The 18,168-nt window shown below is 44.2% G+C and overlaps 1 protein-coding gene across 1 annotated transcript; it reads left to right on the forward strand.

Moving 5' to 3' along the window:
- Positions 1 to 7: 7 nt before the first annotated feature.
- On the forward strand, positions 8 to 17,224 carry LOC134178020 (uncharacterized). The gene is made up of 24 exons (XM_062644799.1): positions 8 to 453; positions 2,046 to 2,294; positions 2,351 to 2,761; positions 2,826 to 2,855; positions 3,130 to 3,687; positions 3,755 to 3,780; positions 4,499 to 4,542; positions 4,598 to 5,046; positions 5,921 to 6,169; positions 6,772 to 7,197; positions 7,259 to 7,294; positions 8,158 to 8,412; positions 9,282 to 10,978; positions 11,237 to 11,352; positions 11,439 to 11,575; positions 12,157 to 12,447; positions 12,530 to 12,566; positions 12,650 to 13,053; positions 13,111 to 13,134; positions 13,255 to 13,506; positions 13,562 to 14,050; positions 14,113 to 14,139; positions 15,022 to 15,390; positions 15,450 to 17,224. The coding sequence occupies exons 1-24, from the start codon at positions 111 to 113 to the stop codon at positions 16,958 to 16,960; spliced, it is 8,430 nt and encodes a 2,809-aa protein (XP_062500783.1). The 5' UTR covers positions 8 to 110; the 3' UTR covers positions 16,961 to 17,224.
- Positions 17,225 to 18,168: the final 944 nt, after the last annotated feature.

The following is an 18,168-nucleotide window of genomic DNA, read 5'->3' on the forward strand; positions in this document are numbered from 1 at the left end:
GTTTTTTGACTTGTCGACCATACAACGGCACTGTCTGTAAGGATTTTATCTCTGGCGATGCTGTATTTTATGATCTTTTGGTCACCAACTTCGAAAAGAGCGAAGCGCTAATGAATAGTGTCAAAGTTATATTTGATGGCTTCTCAGTGTCGAAGAATTGTTATGATTTTGCGTATCCGCTCATCTGTCACTTTGTCTTTCCACCGTGTCGTACGAATGTTTCTATTCCAACAAAGCGAGGGATTTGCAAGGGAGACTGCTTGACGGCAAGTACTGAACTCTGTCCATCGTTGTGGACTGCCATACAGGATCCAAATCAGGCACTGAATTTTGGACATCTGGGAGCGCCTAACTGTGCAGATCTTCGCGATATGAATGGTGGCGATGAAGACGAGTGTATCGGGGTATCTGATGTGTTACCACCAGGAGACAGAGAAAACATGGAATTAACAGGTAATGATGTATGTAAACTGCGTTAGCGAACATTGGATAATGTAACACGACGTAGAGTTTGTAATGTAGACTCTAAATACGGATTTCAAATTGATTGGCCACTCAGAGCTGTAGCAGCCACTTTCATCAAATTGTCATGTCAAATTACTGTGCAGTTTTCTCATTTGGTTGGCCTATGGCTGGCAGTTAGTTCTTTCTCTGTAATGGCGCTGTTCCGAGCTGAGCGAATGCCACACAAATGGGAGATGCTGTGGGCTGACATGCTTTCTTGACCAATGCAAATTAGAGTATGACGCAAGTGGTAAAAAGACACTAAATCACTTCTAATATGGTTATTGCCAGTCAATGCCCATTCCTGATTTCGTAGTGTAGTGTAAACTACACTCAGTATATATAATCAAAATGCAACACATGAAGACAACAATTTAAAATTCCATCACACGTGACGGTGTGTTTATCTAGTGTGGAACCACAAACGTTTGAGAGTACTGTACTGAATTAGATTTTATTTCTGGTATTGAACGAGTACTGCTGTAGTTTGTACCACATAATTGCTGTATTGAATGGTTGTGCAGAGCGGCTGCATCTGCCTGTTGACTAACCAAAATTTGCTGCTCGGCTGAAGAGTCTTAATTTACATTTCAAATTAAATTTTGTTATCAGATTGTGGGTGGCCACTAATTAATGTTCCTATTGTAGTGTGATTGTGTTGTTTAACGTGAATTCTTGTATAAGGCATGTGTAGTGTGGGACATTTGCTAGATCATTGTATAAGGCTAGACAAGCTAAATTTCTTGATGCTCAGATTTGCTGGTCCAGTTTTGAGCTCAACTAAAAGAATAAATATTAGATGTGCACATGTGTGGTACACTTTTGTGGAAGGCTTTGTATTGTGAGGGCAAATTGGTGACTTTGCAAGTGTAAACAGCACGTATTTGCATCTCCTTTCACGTTCTGATTGTCTCTTCACAGCACCCATTTCTGTGTCTGTTTCTGTGTTCTGCTGGCTCATTTACGGTACTCGTGTTCCTGCTCTGAATCCATGTCCCGCTCGTCTCTTTCACAGCATTCGATTTTGCATCTATTTTCGAATTCGCCTGCTCTTCACAGTGGGTGTTCCTTTCGTTCCATTTGGAACTGCTCTTTTCTAGCGGCATTTCTTGCTCTTGAGCACATGGCCACCGCTGCTGCTCATTTTTGTGTCAAACTGCTGTCGTCGACTCATTGTCTGCTCTCGAAAATTGTGCTGTCCACTTTGGATCTGAGCTTCTATGCTGTCTTACTTTACTCATTTTTAGAACATAACATGAATTGCTTGAGCAGTTGTTAAGTGGTCCTTAGAATTTAATAAGTGAAGCGTTGTGTAAGTCAAGGCAAGACAACAAACTGCACATGCTCAAATGCCACTTGGTCATACTTTTTCTATCCGGTCTGTCTATATGTTTTCATGTCAGAAGATCCGAGCATCAAGAAATTCAGTTGGTCTGGCCTAATTGTATTTTTCTGAATTGCACTTTGGTGTCTTGTTGTCTAGATGTCGTATGGGACAAGTAGTGGGACACGTGCAGTGTAATTTATTTATTTCTATTTAGACAATTGTGTAATTGGCAAGGGACGAGGCTACAAAGGCACAGTCAACGTCACAAAGTCTGGTCGTCTATGTCAACACTGGAATGTGCAGTCACCTCATGCCCATTCGCTTCTCTCGACCGATTATCCTGACGATCTGACCGATGCGCAAAACTACTGTCGTAACCCTGGAGGTAGAGCACCTGATGGTTTGTGGTGTTACACAAATGATCCATCCGTGCGATGGGAGTATTGCAACATATCAAAATGTGGTAAGTACCATAATTACTATTTACTCACTCAAAAGGTGTTCACCTTTCTCTTTTAGATCCCGAATACTCTTGTCAGCAATACGCAGGCAGCCTGTGTCGTGACTTTGTATGGACCAATGATCTTGTGTTTGTCAATCGAAGTCTTGGGACTCAGGCCGAGTTAGAGATGTCTGTACAGAAGCTGAATGACACGTTTTCTGGATGCTGGACGTCGTTTCTTCCGTTAGTATGTGGATTGGCTTTTCCGCCTTGTGATAAGTCGACGGATATAGTGTGGCCTCGTCGTGTTTGCCGTCAATATTGTGAGTATGTAAGGGACCAAAAGTGTTCACAACAGTGGGATGCAACCTTCAATAATCGTACTCTACTGCTGGATATTGATCCACTGCCAATTCCCGACTGTGATTTATTACCAAGTGTTAATGGAGGTGAAAGCCCAACGTGTCTGATAGGAGTTGACTACAATGGTGGGTAGTGTATTTCTGCATTGCAAGTGTGGTAGCACTCTAATGCTTGTTGGTGTTTTGGCAGCTCCAAGTTTAACAGTTTACAACACAACAAGTGAGTTTATGATGGATGATGTAATGTTCATGTGTGTTTGTGTGTGTGTGTGTGTGTGTGTGTTTGTGTGTGTGTGTGTGTGTGTGTGTGTGTGTGTGTGTGTGTGTGTGCGTGCGTGTGCGCGTGCGTGTGTGCGTGCGTGTGTGCATGTGTGGTGTGGTGTGGTGTGGTGTGTGTGCATGTGCCTGTGTGTGTGTGTGTGTGTGTGTGTGTGTGTGTGCGCACGCGTGCGTGCATGTGTGGTGTGTATGTTTGTACTCTGTTTAACCTATAGACGATTGCTACGACGACAACACAGATGGCCGGACGTATCGAGGTCAAGTGTCCTCTACCATAACTGGAATAGAATGCCAAGACTGGAGAGCACACTACCCACACGATCACTCATTTACTGAATTTGTAAATTTCACGACACTCGGGATTGACTTCGAAAATAACTACTGCCGAAACCTCGAGGGAAGAGGAGATAGACCTTGGTGTTTCACAATTGATGCAAACGTTCGATGGCAATACTGCAGTGTGCCGCGATGTGGAGGGGAACTGCTTCCAGCCAACATAACAATTTTTCCAAAAGAATCACTGAGAGTCAATGTCGGTGAGAACATAACGTTGGAATGCAGAGGTGGTGGTTTTCCTATACCAACAATTCAGTGGTCACATTCTGTAAACGATTCTGGGAGAGTTATTATTGAGTCACGTCCAGGATATTCTCGTCTCACAGTTGTTCGTGCTGCTGTTGCTGATACAGGCGTGTATACTTGTACGGTTAGCAACGAAGGCACGTCATCGTTGGGGAAATCTGTTACCGCAGTATCAAATGTTCAAGTCATCGGTTAGTTAGTTTTTCTGCTTGAGTTGGTTGTCTGTTTGCATGTGAGTGTTTGGCAGTATTTGTTTAGTTGCACATGCTTCATTTGTTTTTGCGGTGGGATTTTGCTTGTTGCTAGTATTAGTTTGTTTGCATGTCATGCTCACATCTTGCATTTATTTCTTTTAATACTGACCTTAAATGGAAACGATTCATGCAGCTGTTAGGGATTTGCTACTTTGCAAGGAGAGAGCACAGAAATGATGTGTTACATACTGGAACTGACCTGCTTGTGCATTTGCTTTAGAGGCTCATCTAATTTTTTCGTTTCTAAAATTTTCGTGCTCTATCTGAGTAAATGTTTTCTGAAGTGAAAATATGGCTATGTGGATTGGATTAGGTACAGAGTAATATGCATTATCTTTTGCACAAAATTTTGTTTCATTATTGAATGACAATGTGTGGTAACAAACCAGCCTTGTTTACTACTGTTGCTGTGTTGACTCTAACTTGTAGTTCAGTAGTGTATGTGACTTGACCGGTTAGATCCACATTGGGAGAATTTATTAAAATGTAGATATTTATCTCAACCCTCCTTTCATCAGATACTATTTCAGTTGTTGTCTTACTTGAGTGCGTGCGTGCGTGTGTGTGTGTGTGTGTGTGTGTGTGTGTGTGTGTGTGTGTGTGTGTGTGTGTGTGTGTGTGTGTGTGTGTGTGTGTGTGTGTGTGTGTGTGTGTGTGTGTGTGTGTGTGTGTGTGTGTGTGTGTGTGTGTGTGTGTGTTCGATAATAATGGTTTGTGTTCTATTTCTTTTGTTCGTTTTGTAATGTAGTTGGGTCTAATTACGTTTCTTCTTTCTTTTGCAGATCCTAAAGTGTAAGTGTAATCCTTGGTTTCTATCAACTGTTTGTTGAGTGTTTATGTTTCATAGTGGTTACGTATGTGCACCATACAATGGCACTGCTTGTAATGATGAGCTCGGTGGTAGCATGGTATTTTATGATCTGCTCAAGACGTCATTTCAAGTCAGTGAGATATTGATGAGAAACTTGCGCCAAGTCTTTTTGCAAACATATAAAACACAAAATTGTTTGGACTTCTCATATCACATGTTGTGTAACTATGTATTTCCACCATGTCGTGTTGCTGCGTCTCCCACGGCTCGTCCAATTTGCAAGGAAGACTGCATAACGGGCAGTCTGGAGCTCTGTCTGTCTGTCTGGAATTCAATATTGGTGGTAATCTCGTTGGTGGACACCGCTCATCTTGGAACGCCTTCGTGTGATCCCTTGCCATACCAGAATGGTGGAGATGTTTCAGAATGCATAGGGAGATCAGATGTGTTGCCTCCAGCAGATAGGATGAACACAATAGAAACAGGTAATGACATACTGCGATAACAATTATTACTATATTGTTCTAATGTTGGACTGGGGTGTTGAAATTGTATGAATGTATTAGAAAGAGGCTGGGTAAAGGTTCGTTCAAAATTGAGTGTACAAAGCACACGCTTTTCTGAAGCCTCTCCCCCTTCTTCCAAAGCACAATTCAATAGAGGGTTTACTTGTGGTCTTCAACGCTTCTGCATTGATAGAATTCTTCCACTCCAGTTGACCCACTTGAATGATACAAAGACGAAAACATTGAGAGAGTTGTGGTAGAGACAGCTGGGCTCTTTATGGTTGGCTGATGTTGTTCTAGAACAAAACCGGAATAGGCTGCCGTAGTCGTACATGTTTGCAAATCCTGTACATACGGATGACTAGCACAGGAACAATGCATGAAGCAATTCTGGCCATAGAAAACAGAGAAATTAGCACGAGCTATTTGCTACTGATCAACATTTTATATAGTATACAGAGGCCGTAACCCCTTCCTCCTAGCGTGTGCTTTGTGTGCTCGTGAAATTGTCAGTAATTTTGAATGACCCCTAAAGTGGTGTGATTGTAAAGGAAAATCTTGAGTATGTAAACATGTCAAGCACTTTGTGTTGTGGGTGGCACTAGACTTTACGATTATATGTTTACGAGGAAGCTGTCGTGTGCATTGACTGTTGTAAATGTTTGTTTCTTGTCTACAATGTTGAGTAATTGATATGTGTACTAAGGGATGAAGTTTCAATACTTGCTTTGTACTCATTAGCTGTTGAATCTTATTGTACATTTGACTACCCTTGCAGTCATTCATATTATTGAAGATGTTCCGTTTAATTGGTTATGTACTCACGTTTTGGTAACATCGTTTTCTGTTTTAGAGGCTTGCGTTTATGGTAGGGGACGAGGGTATGTAGGAAACGTAAGTGTCACGAAGTCGGGATATACTTGTCAACAGTGGGATGTACAAGTACCACATGCACACTCTTTGCTTCCGGCGGTTTACCCACTTGAACTGAGTGATTCCCAAAACTATTGTCGTAATCCTGGCGGACGAGGACCAGATGGACCGTGGTGCTACACAACGAATCCATCTGTTCGATGGGAATACTGTAATATTCCCAGATGTGGTGAGTTGTAAATTGAGTGAGGCAGTAGTAGTTTAGCTTTAAATGCTGTTGAATAATGTAATTGTGGTGTGTAAGAGTGTGTTTATGACTACAAGTACTGACTATAGTTTATATGTTGTCTAGATCTAAACATGTTTAGAACTTAGCATTTCTGCATTAGCAAAGTAAACATTTTGGCAGCTTAGACAACTTTTGCTAAACCTAGTTCAGAGGTAGTTTAGTTCAAGTTGTTTAGGTTTAAGTATCACGTGATGATAACTTTCCATTACGATGGCTGCTGCAAGTGCATCTTCTTGGTCTTACCCATTTATGCTCTTATGGGACATTCTGGAAAGGAAGCGCCTCAGGCAGTCCAAGGAACAAATGAGAGAGTTGCAACAATGTAGCGCACAGCGGTTTGCTAGATATAAAGATCCCGAATGTAGCAGCAGGTCCTGTTCAAGTAAACTGGCTTAGATTGTAGTTTAGAGCAGATCTAGTGTGGACACAGTCTAAGCATTGTCTGTGAAGTTAACTTTGAACAGAAGAGCTCCTAACTTTATTTTGTGTGAAGTGATTTATACTTCATTGTTCTAAACTTGTTGTTTGTTTGTTGTTAATAGAAAAGGGACGTTTGTGTGAAGTGTACAAGGGCAACGTGTGTAAGAAGTCTTTGGCAGGCAACAAAGTTTTTGTGGATGCATCGATTGGCGATCAGGCTGCTGTTGAGAAAGGCTTGGAGAACTTTGTGACGGCATTTGAACGAAAAGGCACAACAGATCAATGTCGTGAAATTATTCTGGAGTTAACATGTGGAACTGGATTTCCCATGTGCGATTTATCAACAGATATCAGACGCCCACTTCCAGTTTGTAGAGAATACTGTGAATATGTTCTAAACGAAATGTGTCTAAATGACTTCAGGGACATCATGAACGTTTTACCATTGCTAGACGTTGCACCATTGCCGGTGCCCAACTGCAGTGTATTGCCAAGCATGCATGGAGGAGACACCCCAACTTGTAGAATTTTTGGAAGCACATTTAATGGTGAGGTTGCATAATGGTGCTTTATTATAGTTCGACTGGTAGTGATTTGATTTGTTTGTAGCTCCGAAACTAGGAACTCGAGAAAATAATGAGACAAGTAAGTTGACATTACGTGGGCATTTGTCTTAGTGTCATTGATGATCGTAGTTCTTGTGAATTTTAGAGTGCATGACAGTTGACTTGCTTGGATTATATTTGTTTTGAACTTGTCTATGTTCGTTTGTCTATCAGTTAGTCTGTGTGATTTTCAAAGTTATTTATTGCACATGTGGTGTTACTGTACTTACATTTCTAAAGACTGAGCTAAAGTATAGTGCTTTCACTTATATAGTGATTTCTGATGATTTTTACTTGTATTTTTCTTATGAGTTTGCCTGTAAAGGATTTTTAGTAGCATTACTACTGATTGTTGGTTGGTTCAAGGGAACTCTCATGAAGATATGTACAACTGTCAAGTGACGTTCGGATAGTAGTACTAACTGATGTGATTCTTTAATACCTATTTTATGAATCAGTAAAACTCTTTCTGAATGGAGAAATTAAACTTCCATTTTGGGGTCTACCTGGAGTGATGTTGTTTGAATAGCTTACTTTTTTATGCATGCATTTTGCATTGTCATAGTTTTGCAAACATGGCAACGCTGATGACAGTCCGAGTTTTCCAAAACTCGACTGAAGTTATTCAGATGCAGAGACGGCTATGGACATCCCGCTTACATGTTAGACTTTGATTACTTTTTTTGACAAGAAGATGTTGTAATCATCAGCCACTGTTTCAGTAGATCTTAATTTCTAAGTGGCATGTGATAAAGCACACACTGTTGCAATCTTCGTGTTGTTAATTGATTAATTAATTATCAATTGTTATATGTTGAGCTAGTATGTATCAATCGTTATATGTTGAGCTAGTATGTGTTCGTGATGTAGAGTATGACCAGAGTGGTTTTGTATGATTATTAGCTACCTGCTATGTTGGATATGGTCAGTCTTACCGAGGAACGGTGGCTCAAACCGAGTCTGGTCGACAGTGTCAAGCTTGGCGTTCTCATTATCCACACAACCACACACTAGATCACGACACAAATTTTACTGCGATTGGCATCACTGATTTCGAGCAAGTCTTCTGTAGGAATCCAGGAGGTAGAGCAGACAAGCCGTGGTGTTATACGACAGATCCCAACGTTCGGTGGGAGAGGTGCAATGTATCGAAGTGCGGTAAGTATGGATGTGTGTGTGTGTGTGTGTGTGTGTGTGTGTGTGTGTGTGTGTGTGTGTGTGTGTGTGTGTGTGTGTGTGTGTGTGTGCGTGTGTGCGTGTGTGTGTGTGCGTGCATGTGTGTGTGTGTGCGTGCGTGCATGTGTGTATGTGTGTGCGTGCATGTGTGTATGTGTGTGTGTGTGTGTGTGTGTGTGTGTGTGTGTGTGTGTGCGTGCGTGTGTGTGCGTGTGTGCGCGCGCACGTGTGTGTGTGTGTGTTGTGTGTGTGTGTGTGTGTGTGTGTTGCGTGTGTGTGTGTGTGTGTGTGTGTGTTTGGATGTGTATGTTGACTTCACTCCAACTTGTTTCAGTGTGAAAAAACTTGTGAGTCATCTTAGAATGCAACCTTTACTGCAGTTATTCTTGTGTTGTTGTTTCCAGTTTCTAATGGAGACTAACATTGCTCTTTATCCGTGACTTGAAAATTTGTTAACACAGATTATTCAAGAAGTTTGCTACTCTACCCAAATCTTACTATAGTTTGACACTGTTGTGTTGTCATCAACTAATCAGTTTCGATGTTGATTGGAGGGCAACTTACTGGATATTTCAGATTAGGATTGATGTGGACAGTACTGTATACTGCTTTGCACTATTTTTATATGTTGATGTGCGTCATACAGTGGTTCCTCTGTTGCTGTTTGTGATTGTTATTGTTGCTGTGAGCAGTAACTTGTCGATGTATAGAGATGACAGACAACAGACAAGAACATAGGTTGACAATAGGGTAGTCTCATTGTTGCTTGTGTGTTTGTGCCGTGTTTGTGTGTTTTATCTGCATACTGCCTTGTTTGCTAGGTGTGTAACTAACATAGGTTTCTGTTTTAGAAATGCCAATAGAAATGCCAACAGAGGAGGAACCCATCAAGTCTAGTTCTAGTAGCTTTGCTGTGATTGTTGGTGCAGCGGTTGGAGGGACTTTTATTATCCTTCTGATAATAATCATATTGGGAGTTGTCATCAGCAAACGTCGTGCTAGACACATGGGTGCAGTCGGGCTGAATGGGCTGAACGATCTCGTCATCGGCAATCGCACGAGTTCGCGGCGTCGATCACAGATTCGTAGCAATCCTCACTATCACCCATTGCCACTGGACGAAGACTTACTAAAGCTTGAATATCCTGTGGAAGACTTGGAATATCTGGAGCATCTAGGAGAAGGTTACTTTGGCAAAGTGTTTAAAGGGAACGCTAAAAAGATTGTGTCGGGTCAAGAATATACTATAGTTGCTGTGAAGACTTTGAAAGAGGGAGCATCGGATTCATCAAGGCGAGACTTTGAGCGAGAATGCAAGCTACTGAGTGAATTCCAAAACGACAACATTGTTCGACTTCTTGCCGTGTGCATGGCAGCAGAGCCACAGTGTATGATTTTTGAGTTTATGTCACAGGGCGACTTGAACGAATTCCTTAGATCTCGGTCTCCTCACGATATGGCCGTTACAGTGAAGAAGGCACTCGCCGAGGGTGCGTCACCGCCTGAGCCGTTGACCGAGTCCGATCTGGTTGATATTTGTAGACAGATTGCCGGAGGTATGAGCTATTTGAGTCAAAGGCATTACGTTCATCGAGATCTAGCCACTCGCAATTGCTTGGTCGGTGACGACTTGGTAGTAAAGATTGCCGACTTTGGCATGAGTCAGGATCTCTATAGCTCGGACTACTACAGAGTGGGTGAGAATGCCATGTTACCCGTTCGATGGATGCCACCGGAGGCTATCATATATGGGAAGTTTACGGTCGAGAGCGACGTCTGGTCTTATGGTGTTGTTATGTGGGAGATATTCAGTTACGCCATGCAGCCGTATTTTGGACTATCAAATGAGGAAGTTGTCGATCGAGTTCGACACGGAACGGTTCTTGAGAGACCGGACCATTGCCCCACCAACGTGTACGAGATCATGAAACGGTGTTGGATCAAGGAACCGTTCAACCGTCCTGCATTTGCCGTTTTGGAAAATCATCTCGAACGATTCCTACAGGGAGAGAAACCTTCGCCACCTGCGACTCCATCTCACTCATACCAGAACCTCCGATCCATTCAACAGTATGCATCAGAGACATCCCTAAAGAAGCCAACCGCCAATCCAACCTACGATCGACCTCGTCTTTCATTTGACCATTCCAGTGGCACTCCCGAAACGCATCGATCCTCAGCACTGGCATCCCTGGTAATCCCACCTGCTGCACTGAACGAGGAGGAGCCTCCTCCGCCACCACCAGAAGAAGACATCGCACTACCTCCACCATCTCCTAACACATTCAATGCTCCAGTCAGTTCACAAAGTGTCACCAGCTCGAGTTTGTATGACCGTCCCAGGTTGTCACTGAAGAGAGATGAGGAAGACGATGCCTACAGGTACACAAACAGCTTGGCAGCTAATGGAGCCAGCACAAACAATCCTGTGATGTTAAAGACATTGTCTGGCGGTGATAGACATTCCGAGCCTCATTATCCGGAGAAATATGAACATTATGTTAGACCTAGTACTTCCCTCTCCATTCAAAACACAAGGTCAGAGACAGTTCTATAGGGCCAGCCCAGAGACAATTACTATTGTATGAAAGGGCCACCCAGTCATTAGTGTTTTGCCCTAAGCTTTTAATTGAGCATTTACAGTACGTTTACCCCCGACTACTGCACACAGACTGACCTAATTGTACTTCCAGCTTTTACATTGTAATTTAATTGTAATGAAAGAATTGCTCCGTCAGTCACGGTTTACCGCGTCGTCTGTTCTCGTCTGAGCGTGCGCGTAGGCCTCGAGTTTGTACATGTCCAGCACGAGACGCCGTGGACTTACTTCCCTTCGCGTGTCGTCCGACGGGTAGAAACGTGTGCGACATCTCGCGCACGAGACGAGACGAAACTATGCGGCGGTCGAGACGAATGTTTCCTGTCGGCCTGACGGAATGGGACGTCCGCTGCATCGCTGAGCTATTTCGAGTGACCACCCACGCGCGCTAATGACCGCCCGCCCTAAGTACCCGGATATTCGAACTACCAGTGCGTGCTTCCTGTCTGACATGCTTAGTTGGCGACGTCGACGCGATGGCAGAGGCAGTGCGGTGGTTAGCAACGTTCGCGTTTGTCATGGCGGCGAGTGTCGTTGCCGCACAAGGTGAGACGCGCCGATTGTTGGTCTTTCCGAGTTGTTTGCGGGTACGATTTGCGTGTTGTGCGACTGTTACCCGGTACACAACCCTATTTTTGTCGCTTCGTCGTACTGGTGTTGACTGGTGTTGACGTTTTTCGCCTCTCTCCCTACCACACCGAGTTTCACGTCTGCACTCGAGCTCTCGAGCGCCGCACGTCGACTGTCGTTTTTGCTCCTTTCTAGGAGTCGGAAAGGGATGCGACAGGTCGATGGCAGTCTGGCGGAGTCGAGAGTAACGCCTGAGTGTCGTCACGCGTCATCCGCAGTGGAAATCGTTGCGATAGCGTTGATACAATGTTGCTACTTGTGCTACTGGTTGTGGGTAGGCCTTAAGTTGTTGCCCTAAACTTTCGTGCCACCGTCGTGCCACTTTGCAAGCTTTATGTGCCAGCACTCCCACTCGAGCCCACTCGATGTGACCTCGTTTCATACGTATTGACACTTCGCGGAGTTCCAGCAATTACTCGAGCAGCCAGCTTGCGTGTCTGCACGCGTACATGTTTGGTTGTCAGTCGCTTGTGGTTGCGAATGAGTTTGTTTCTTAGATGTAGATAAGCCGACACATTTTCGAGTAACGCGAACGACTGCCACCTCTCTGGAAGTCTTCTGGGACATGCCGACGAACGGAGACTTTGTAGAGTTTGGAGAGTTCTCGTTGAGGTACAACACTGGATTTAGAGACAAATACGATCAGGCCGAGGGAGGGAGACTGAGCTCTCGGGCTCGAACGTTCGTGTACAGAGATCTGAAACCGAATACGAAGTATTACCTCAAGATCCAGGCTCTGATGCGCGGCCAGCGCAAATCGGCGACTACAGAGGCAAAGACATTACCGGGTATGCATCACTCTAGATATGTAGGTCACTTTACTTGAGTGATTGCTTGTAGGCTAATTGTTTTCTCTCTCTCCTCATCTAGAATGGAAGCCGACGGCTCCTTCGTCGCAGGCAAAGAGGTGCGCGTGCTCGACGCCATTCATGCCACTGTTTGTCTTTCCCCTTGTTTATGGCTGCTGTTTTGTCTCGCAATTTATTTCAGATGCGAGGAATACACCGGCAGTGTGTGCAGTCAGTATTTACGAGGCCGTCTGGTGTATGTTGAGAACACGACAGATCAGGCCGCAATGGAGTCAATAGCTAAACAGGCATTGGGTGCCTTAAATCGGGATTGTCACCATGCTGCAGAGGCTGTGGTGTGTCAGATGGTGCTGAAGCCGTGCCATGTTGAAGAGTGGCTTGATTCCAGGTTCTTCAATGCCGTGCCAAGATCTGTTTGTGGTGAAGACTGTAACAGAGTCAAGACGGCGTGTGCTCCAGCTGTGTGGAATGAAGTCGAGAACACATTGGAACAACACAAAGCTGTAGTGGTGAATGCTACCTGTGGTGACCTACCCAGAGCTAATGGTGGTGATTTCCCAGAGTGTGTCTCCTTTGGAGCTCTAGGTAAGTGTAGATGGTGAATTCTATGAAACACAGTTAATGTTTATGTGTCTCTTGCAGAGGCTAACGACAATGGAAATGCTGGTAAGTAAGCATTTTATGATTTTATGGAACTAATTGCATCCCTTTTGCTCTCTAATTGCATCCCTTTTTGCTCTCTAATTGCATCCCTTTTTGCTCTCTAATCGACTTCTGTCTGTCAAGCTTCCTGTTACTATGGCAAGGGAGAAGGATACCAAGGCACTATACACATCACCGAATCAGAGAGGACGTGTAGTAGTTGGGTTATGGGTAATGATTCACATGGCGTCACTCAACGATTTGGTATATCGCTACAGCAAGCGAAGGACATGAAGAACTACTGCCGTAATCCTCAAGGAAGAGGCAGCCGGCCGTGGTGTTACGTTGGTGGCTCGAATCGATGGGAGTATTGTTCGAAGACGTTACCTCAGTGTGGTATGATGTCGTCAGCTGTGCTAAATTGCCACCGATGTATACCAGTTTTGTATAGGTCAAGAGGTCTTGTGTGAAAAACCAGAAACCGATGGCCGAATATGCCTGACTTTACAGGGTTATCGAGGTTTTGATATTTATATGGACGTGGCAGGCGGAAAAACACAGAAAACGGTCAACGATCAGGTCGACAGCGTATTACAGAAGTTGCACTTGTTTGTAGACACGGACGGCGCAGCACAACATTGTGCTACAAGGGCAGCAAGGATTATGTGCTACATGTCTCTTCCTGTGTGCGTTCAAGACGCGAAGGGAGCTATACACAAACGTCACGTGTGTCGAGAGAACTGCGAATCCTACAGGAAGGACTGTCCACTGATGGCGCCAGAGCTCGACAAATACTTTACTGAATCTGTTCACTCGGTCCTCGACTTGACGTTTCTCAGGTGGCCGATCAATTGTTCGAGTTTGCCTGCAAAGAATGGAGGTGACTTTGTAGAGTGTGTCGACGAGTCTGTTGATGGGAAAACGGATGGAAACATTATGGGTATGTGTGTACAGGGATTCTGTTTGTGTTTCTTGTTAATTCTATTGATGCTAATCATATAGAAACCGTATTACCAGTCAATGCATCAGGTGAGTTGGCATATTGTTTTACCTAATAGTCATAAGTTTGTAACTAAAGTGTCATTAAAATGTCTGTCTGTCTACCCATGTGTCCATCATGTTGTTGTTGTTGTGTGTGTGTGTGTGTGTCTGTCTGTCTGTCTGTCTTTGTTTAATACATATGTCTGTCTGTCTGTCTGTCTGTTTATGTGTTTGTTTGTCTGTTAGTTTATGTCTATCTGTCTGTCTGTTTATGTGTTTGTCTGTCTGTCTGTTTATGTGTCTATCTGTGTGTCTGTCTATCTGCCCGTCTGTTTATGTGTCTGCCTGTCTGTCTGTGGTCTGTCTGTTTACGTGTGTCTGTCTGTTGATGTGTGTGTGTGTGTGTGTGTGTGTGTGTGTGTGTGTGTGTGTGTGTGTGTGTGTGTTGTGTGTGTGTCTGTGTGTGTGTCTGTGTCTGTCTGTGTGTCTGTCTGTCTGTCTGTCTGTCTGTCTGTCTGTGTGTGTGTCTGTGTGTGTGTGTGTCTGTCTGTGTGTCTGTGTCTGTGTCGTGTCTGTCTGTCTGTCTGTTGATGTGTCTGTCTGTTGATGTGTCTGTCTGTTGATGTGTCTGTCTGTTGATGTGTCTGTCTGTTGATGTGTCTGTCTGTCTGTCTGTTGGTGTGTGTGTGTGTGTGTGTGTGTGTGTGTGTGTGTGTGTGTGTGTGTGTGTGTGTGTCTGTGTGTGTCTGCATTTATTTCAATACATTTTAAGCACAGTTACAAACACACTAAATATACAATAATCCTTGTGACAATGTCTGTCTGTCTGTCTGTTTACTTTATAGCAGGTTGGCCATATCATTAAAATATGTCTGTCTACTTGTCTGTCCATTGTTTTGTTGCCAATCTGTTTATGCATTCATTTTATAGAACAGTGCTACTGGGAGCAAACGGGCAATATGATCAATAATGGAATCTCATACAGAGGAGTGAGAGCGAAGACAAAGAGCGGGTTCATCTGTCAACCGTGGAACTCCAGCTATCCGTACGACAACCCATTTGTACACACGATTGATCTCTACCCGGACGAACTGACGGAGAACTATTGTCGGAATCCGGATCGACGGTCCAATGAGCCGTGGTGCTACACGAAGAATCCGAAAGTACGATGGGAACGATGCGACATCATGAAATGTGGTAGGTCATGTTGTGTATCCGTTCTATTCTTTGTGTGCACCTTCTATACTTCACACACTACTATAGATCCTGCACCGCCATCCGGATCAGATGAGTCCGGAGGTATAGAGTACTTTCACACATTCGTATTTTTTGTAATTAATTAATTAATTTATTACCAGAGAATTTTACGATCGACGGCAGTAACGTTGAGAACAGTGTGATGACCGACTCGAGTACGACCGTGTTGGCGATCGTTGGCGGTATTGCCGGAGCATTTCTCATCACCGTGTGCATCGTCTCAGTTCTCTACGTTGTGCATCGACGCAAAGTGATTACCGCTCGATCAAATTCGCTTCCCATTAGCCTGATGGCACTCAATCGAGGCCGAACGAATAGTTCAGCGATCGAGCATAATCCGTACTATTTGACGCAAGAGAGTCTGTCTTGTCGTGAAGTCGATCCGGATAGGATCGTGTTTGTCGCCGAGTTGGGCGAGGGAAACTTCGGGAAGGTGTTCAAGGGTCTCGTTCAAGGTTTTAACGACAGCGAGGAGGCAACGACGGTGGCTATCAAGACACTGAAGGTGGACTCAAACGATCACATGCGGAAGGAGTTTTTCCACGAGGCGCAGTTGATGAGCAACTTCAATCATAAGAACATTGTGCGGCTGCTCGGTGTCTGTGTAGAGAACAGCGCCATGTTGTGTATGCTGTTTGAGTACATGGAATTGGGAGACTTGAATAATTATTTACGTGAGCACAACCGACGAATCAGCAATAGCGATCCGGCTGCCAATACAAAGCGGGGATATTATTACAGCACGACGACGGCGACGGCTGAGATGCTCGAGAGCTGCTCGTCGGAGTCGGTCGGCGACAAGCCGTTGGACAACGATCGTCTAGTGCATGTTGCCGTGCAGATTGCGGCCGGGATGTACTACTTAGCGCATCGTCGGTACGTCCATCGTGATCTGGCCACGCGGAATTGTCTCGTGTCTAACGGTCTGATGGTGAAGATCGCCGACTTTGGTATGAGTCAGGATATCTACAGTACGGATTACTATCGAGTCGGTGGTGCCGCGCTCTTACCGGTCCGTTGGATGCCTCCGGAGGCGATCATCTACGGGAAGTTCACGGTCGAGAGCGACGTCTGGTCTTTTGGTGTCGTCATGTGGGAGATATTTTCGTATGCGATGCAGCCGTACTTTGGATTCTCGAACGAGGAGGTCGTGGACACAGTTCGTCGTGGACGCCTCTTGTCGTGTCCGGACAATTGTCCATCGCAAATCTACTCACTAATGAAAGAGTGTTGGAACATGGAGCCGGAAGAGAGGCCGAGCTTCAAGAAGTTATACAGGAGATTGAGCGAGTGGGGCAAAACAGACACGGGTCGTCACTACACGACACTGACATCGAGTGTGACGACGTTCGAAGAAGAAGAGTCGCAACACGGAAGTGACGAAGGTCATGACGATGTTTTCGAGCGTGGAGAAGGTCTCCACGTCGAGCTGCCGCAGCCACAGTTGCAGAGCGAGCGGGCGTCGTCGCTCAACGAAGAGGAACAAAATCATAAGAGACCGAATGGTCACGTGACTAGTGAAACGAACAGCAACATAACGAACGGAACGATAGTCAACGGACACATGGCAAATGGTGATACAGAGAAACGGCGTGTGAGCACCGAGTTGTGAGTTGTTGATAGCACAAGAGTCTAAGATATAGCAATACTCAATAGGTAGATGGTACCATGTAATCTCTCCCTACCCCCCTCCGAGTCAGACATAGTCAATAAATTGCCATGATTGATTAGCTACATTAGTTTTATGTATAGAGAGGTTTGTGACTGGCTTGTCTTTATTTCGAGTTTTGATTCACTTTTGGATATATTGTAGAGTCTTTATGTCGTAGATTTCAGAATTTATTATGACGATAGAAGAACATACCGATACATACTACATGGTCTTGTCTCTCCTGTTGATTCATCCATCAATAGACACTCTAATTCCTTGTGAGCTTTAATGGCAGTGACGTGTAGCATTCTAAAGTTTCATGTGATTGTCTAGTTTGTGTGAGGTCAGTCGACTTTTATGTCAGTGACGTCATAGCATTAAATCATGACGTCCTGGTATGATTCTTTGCACGTTTTTGTTCATGAGTTTACTCAGTAATATTTGTTTAGACGAGTTTGTGGAATTGTCGGTACTAATTTGATTACTGGTGGTAATTTGGTACTCACAATCTGCATTCTGGTCTGACCTTATCTCTTGATGAGTCTAATCATTGTCTAATGACATGCATGGCATTGATTAGTGGTATGTACACATAGAATAACAATTGAGTGATGATACCTTGCCAGGCAGCTGTTGTCATTATGTGTAATTGTACATGTACAACTAACAATGGCCGGCAAGGAGGAACTCTTGAAAGTTGAAATCAATGATTTGTGGTACCATGTGAGAGACTTGATTGCAATTCGATAGATAACCACGCAGGTAAGAGGGTTGAAACAGCAAGCTCCATTTGTTGTGCTCTAAACTGGTCTAACTAACATAAAACGTGTTTCGAACTAAAGGGCGTCTTTATCCGGGATCTCAACATATTATCCGGGATTTCGTTGCAATGGGTTACTGCGTGTGTATGCTCCTGTTCGTTGTAAAAAAAAGGGGAGGATGGCTGCGCGAGACTACTTCGTTGCACTATTTTTATCTTCTTGCTAGACATCCTCTAGATAAAAGAAAGAACAATGCGAAGGCAGTAAACATTCAAGGATCTCTAAGGTTACCGTAGATACCATCACGTGACCGTAAACCTAGACTAAGAGTGAGCTAAACTACACCACAACTTTAGACGTGGTTTGAGGCCCTAGACTACCCAGTCCTCTCCTCGCGCGTACTCCACT

The sequence above is a fragment of the Corticium candelabrum genome, chromosome 4 (genome assembly GCF_963422355.1).
Source record: "Corticium candelabrum chromosome 4, ooCorCand1.1, whole genome shotgun sequence".
Taxonomy (NCBI): domain Eukaryota; kingdom Metazoa; phylum Porifera; class Homoscleromorpha; order Homosclerophorida; family Plakinidae; genus Corticium; species Corticium candelabrum.

Coding starts and splice junctions, on each gene's coding strand:
- LOC134178020 (XM_062644799.1), top strand. CDS start 111: ATGAATAGTGTCAAAGTTATATTTGATGGCTTCTCAGTGTCGAAGAAT. Junction 3,781..4,498: donor ATGCTTCATTTGTTTTTGCG/GTGGGATTTTGC, acceptor TTTGTAATGTAG/TTGGGTCTAATTACGTTTCT. Junction 14,051..14,112: donor AACGGATGGAAACATTATGG/GTATGTGTGTAC, acceptor CTAATCATATAG/AAACCGTATTACCAGTCAAT.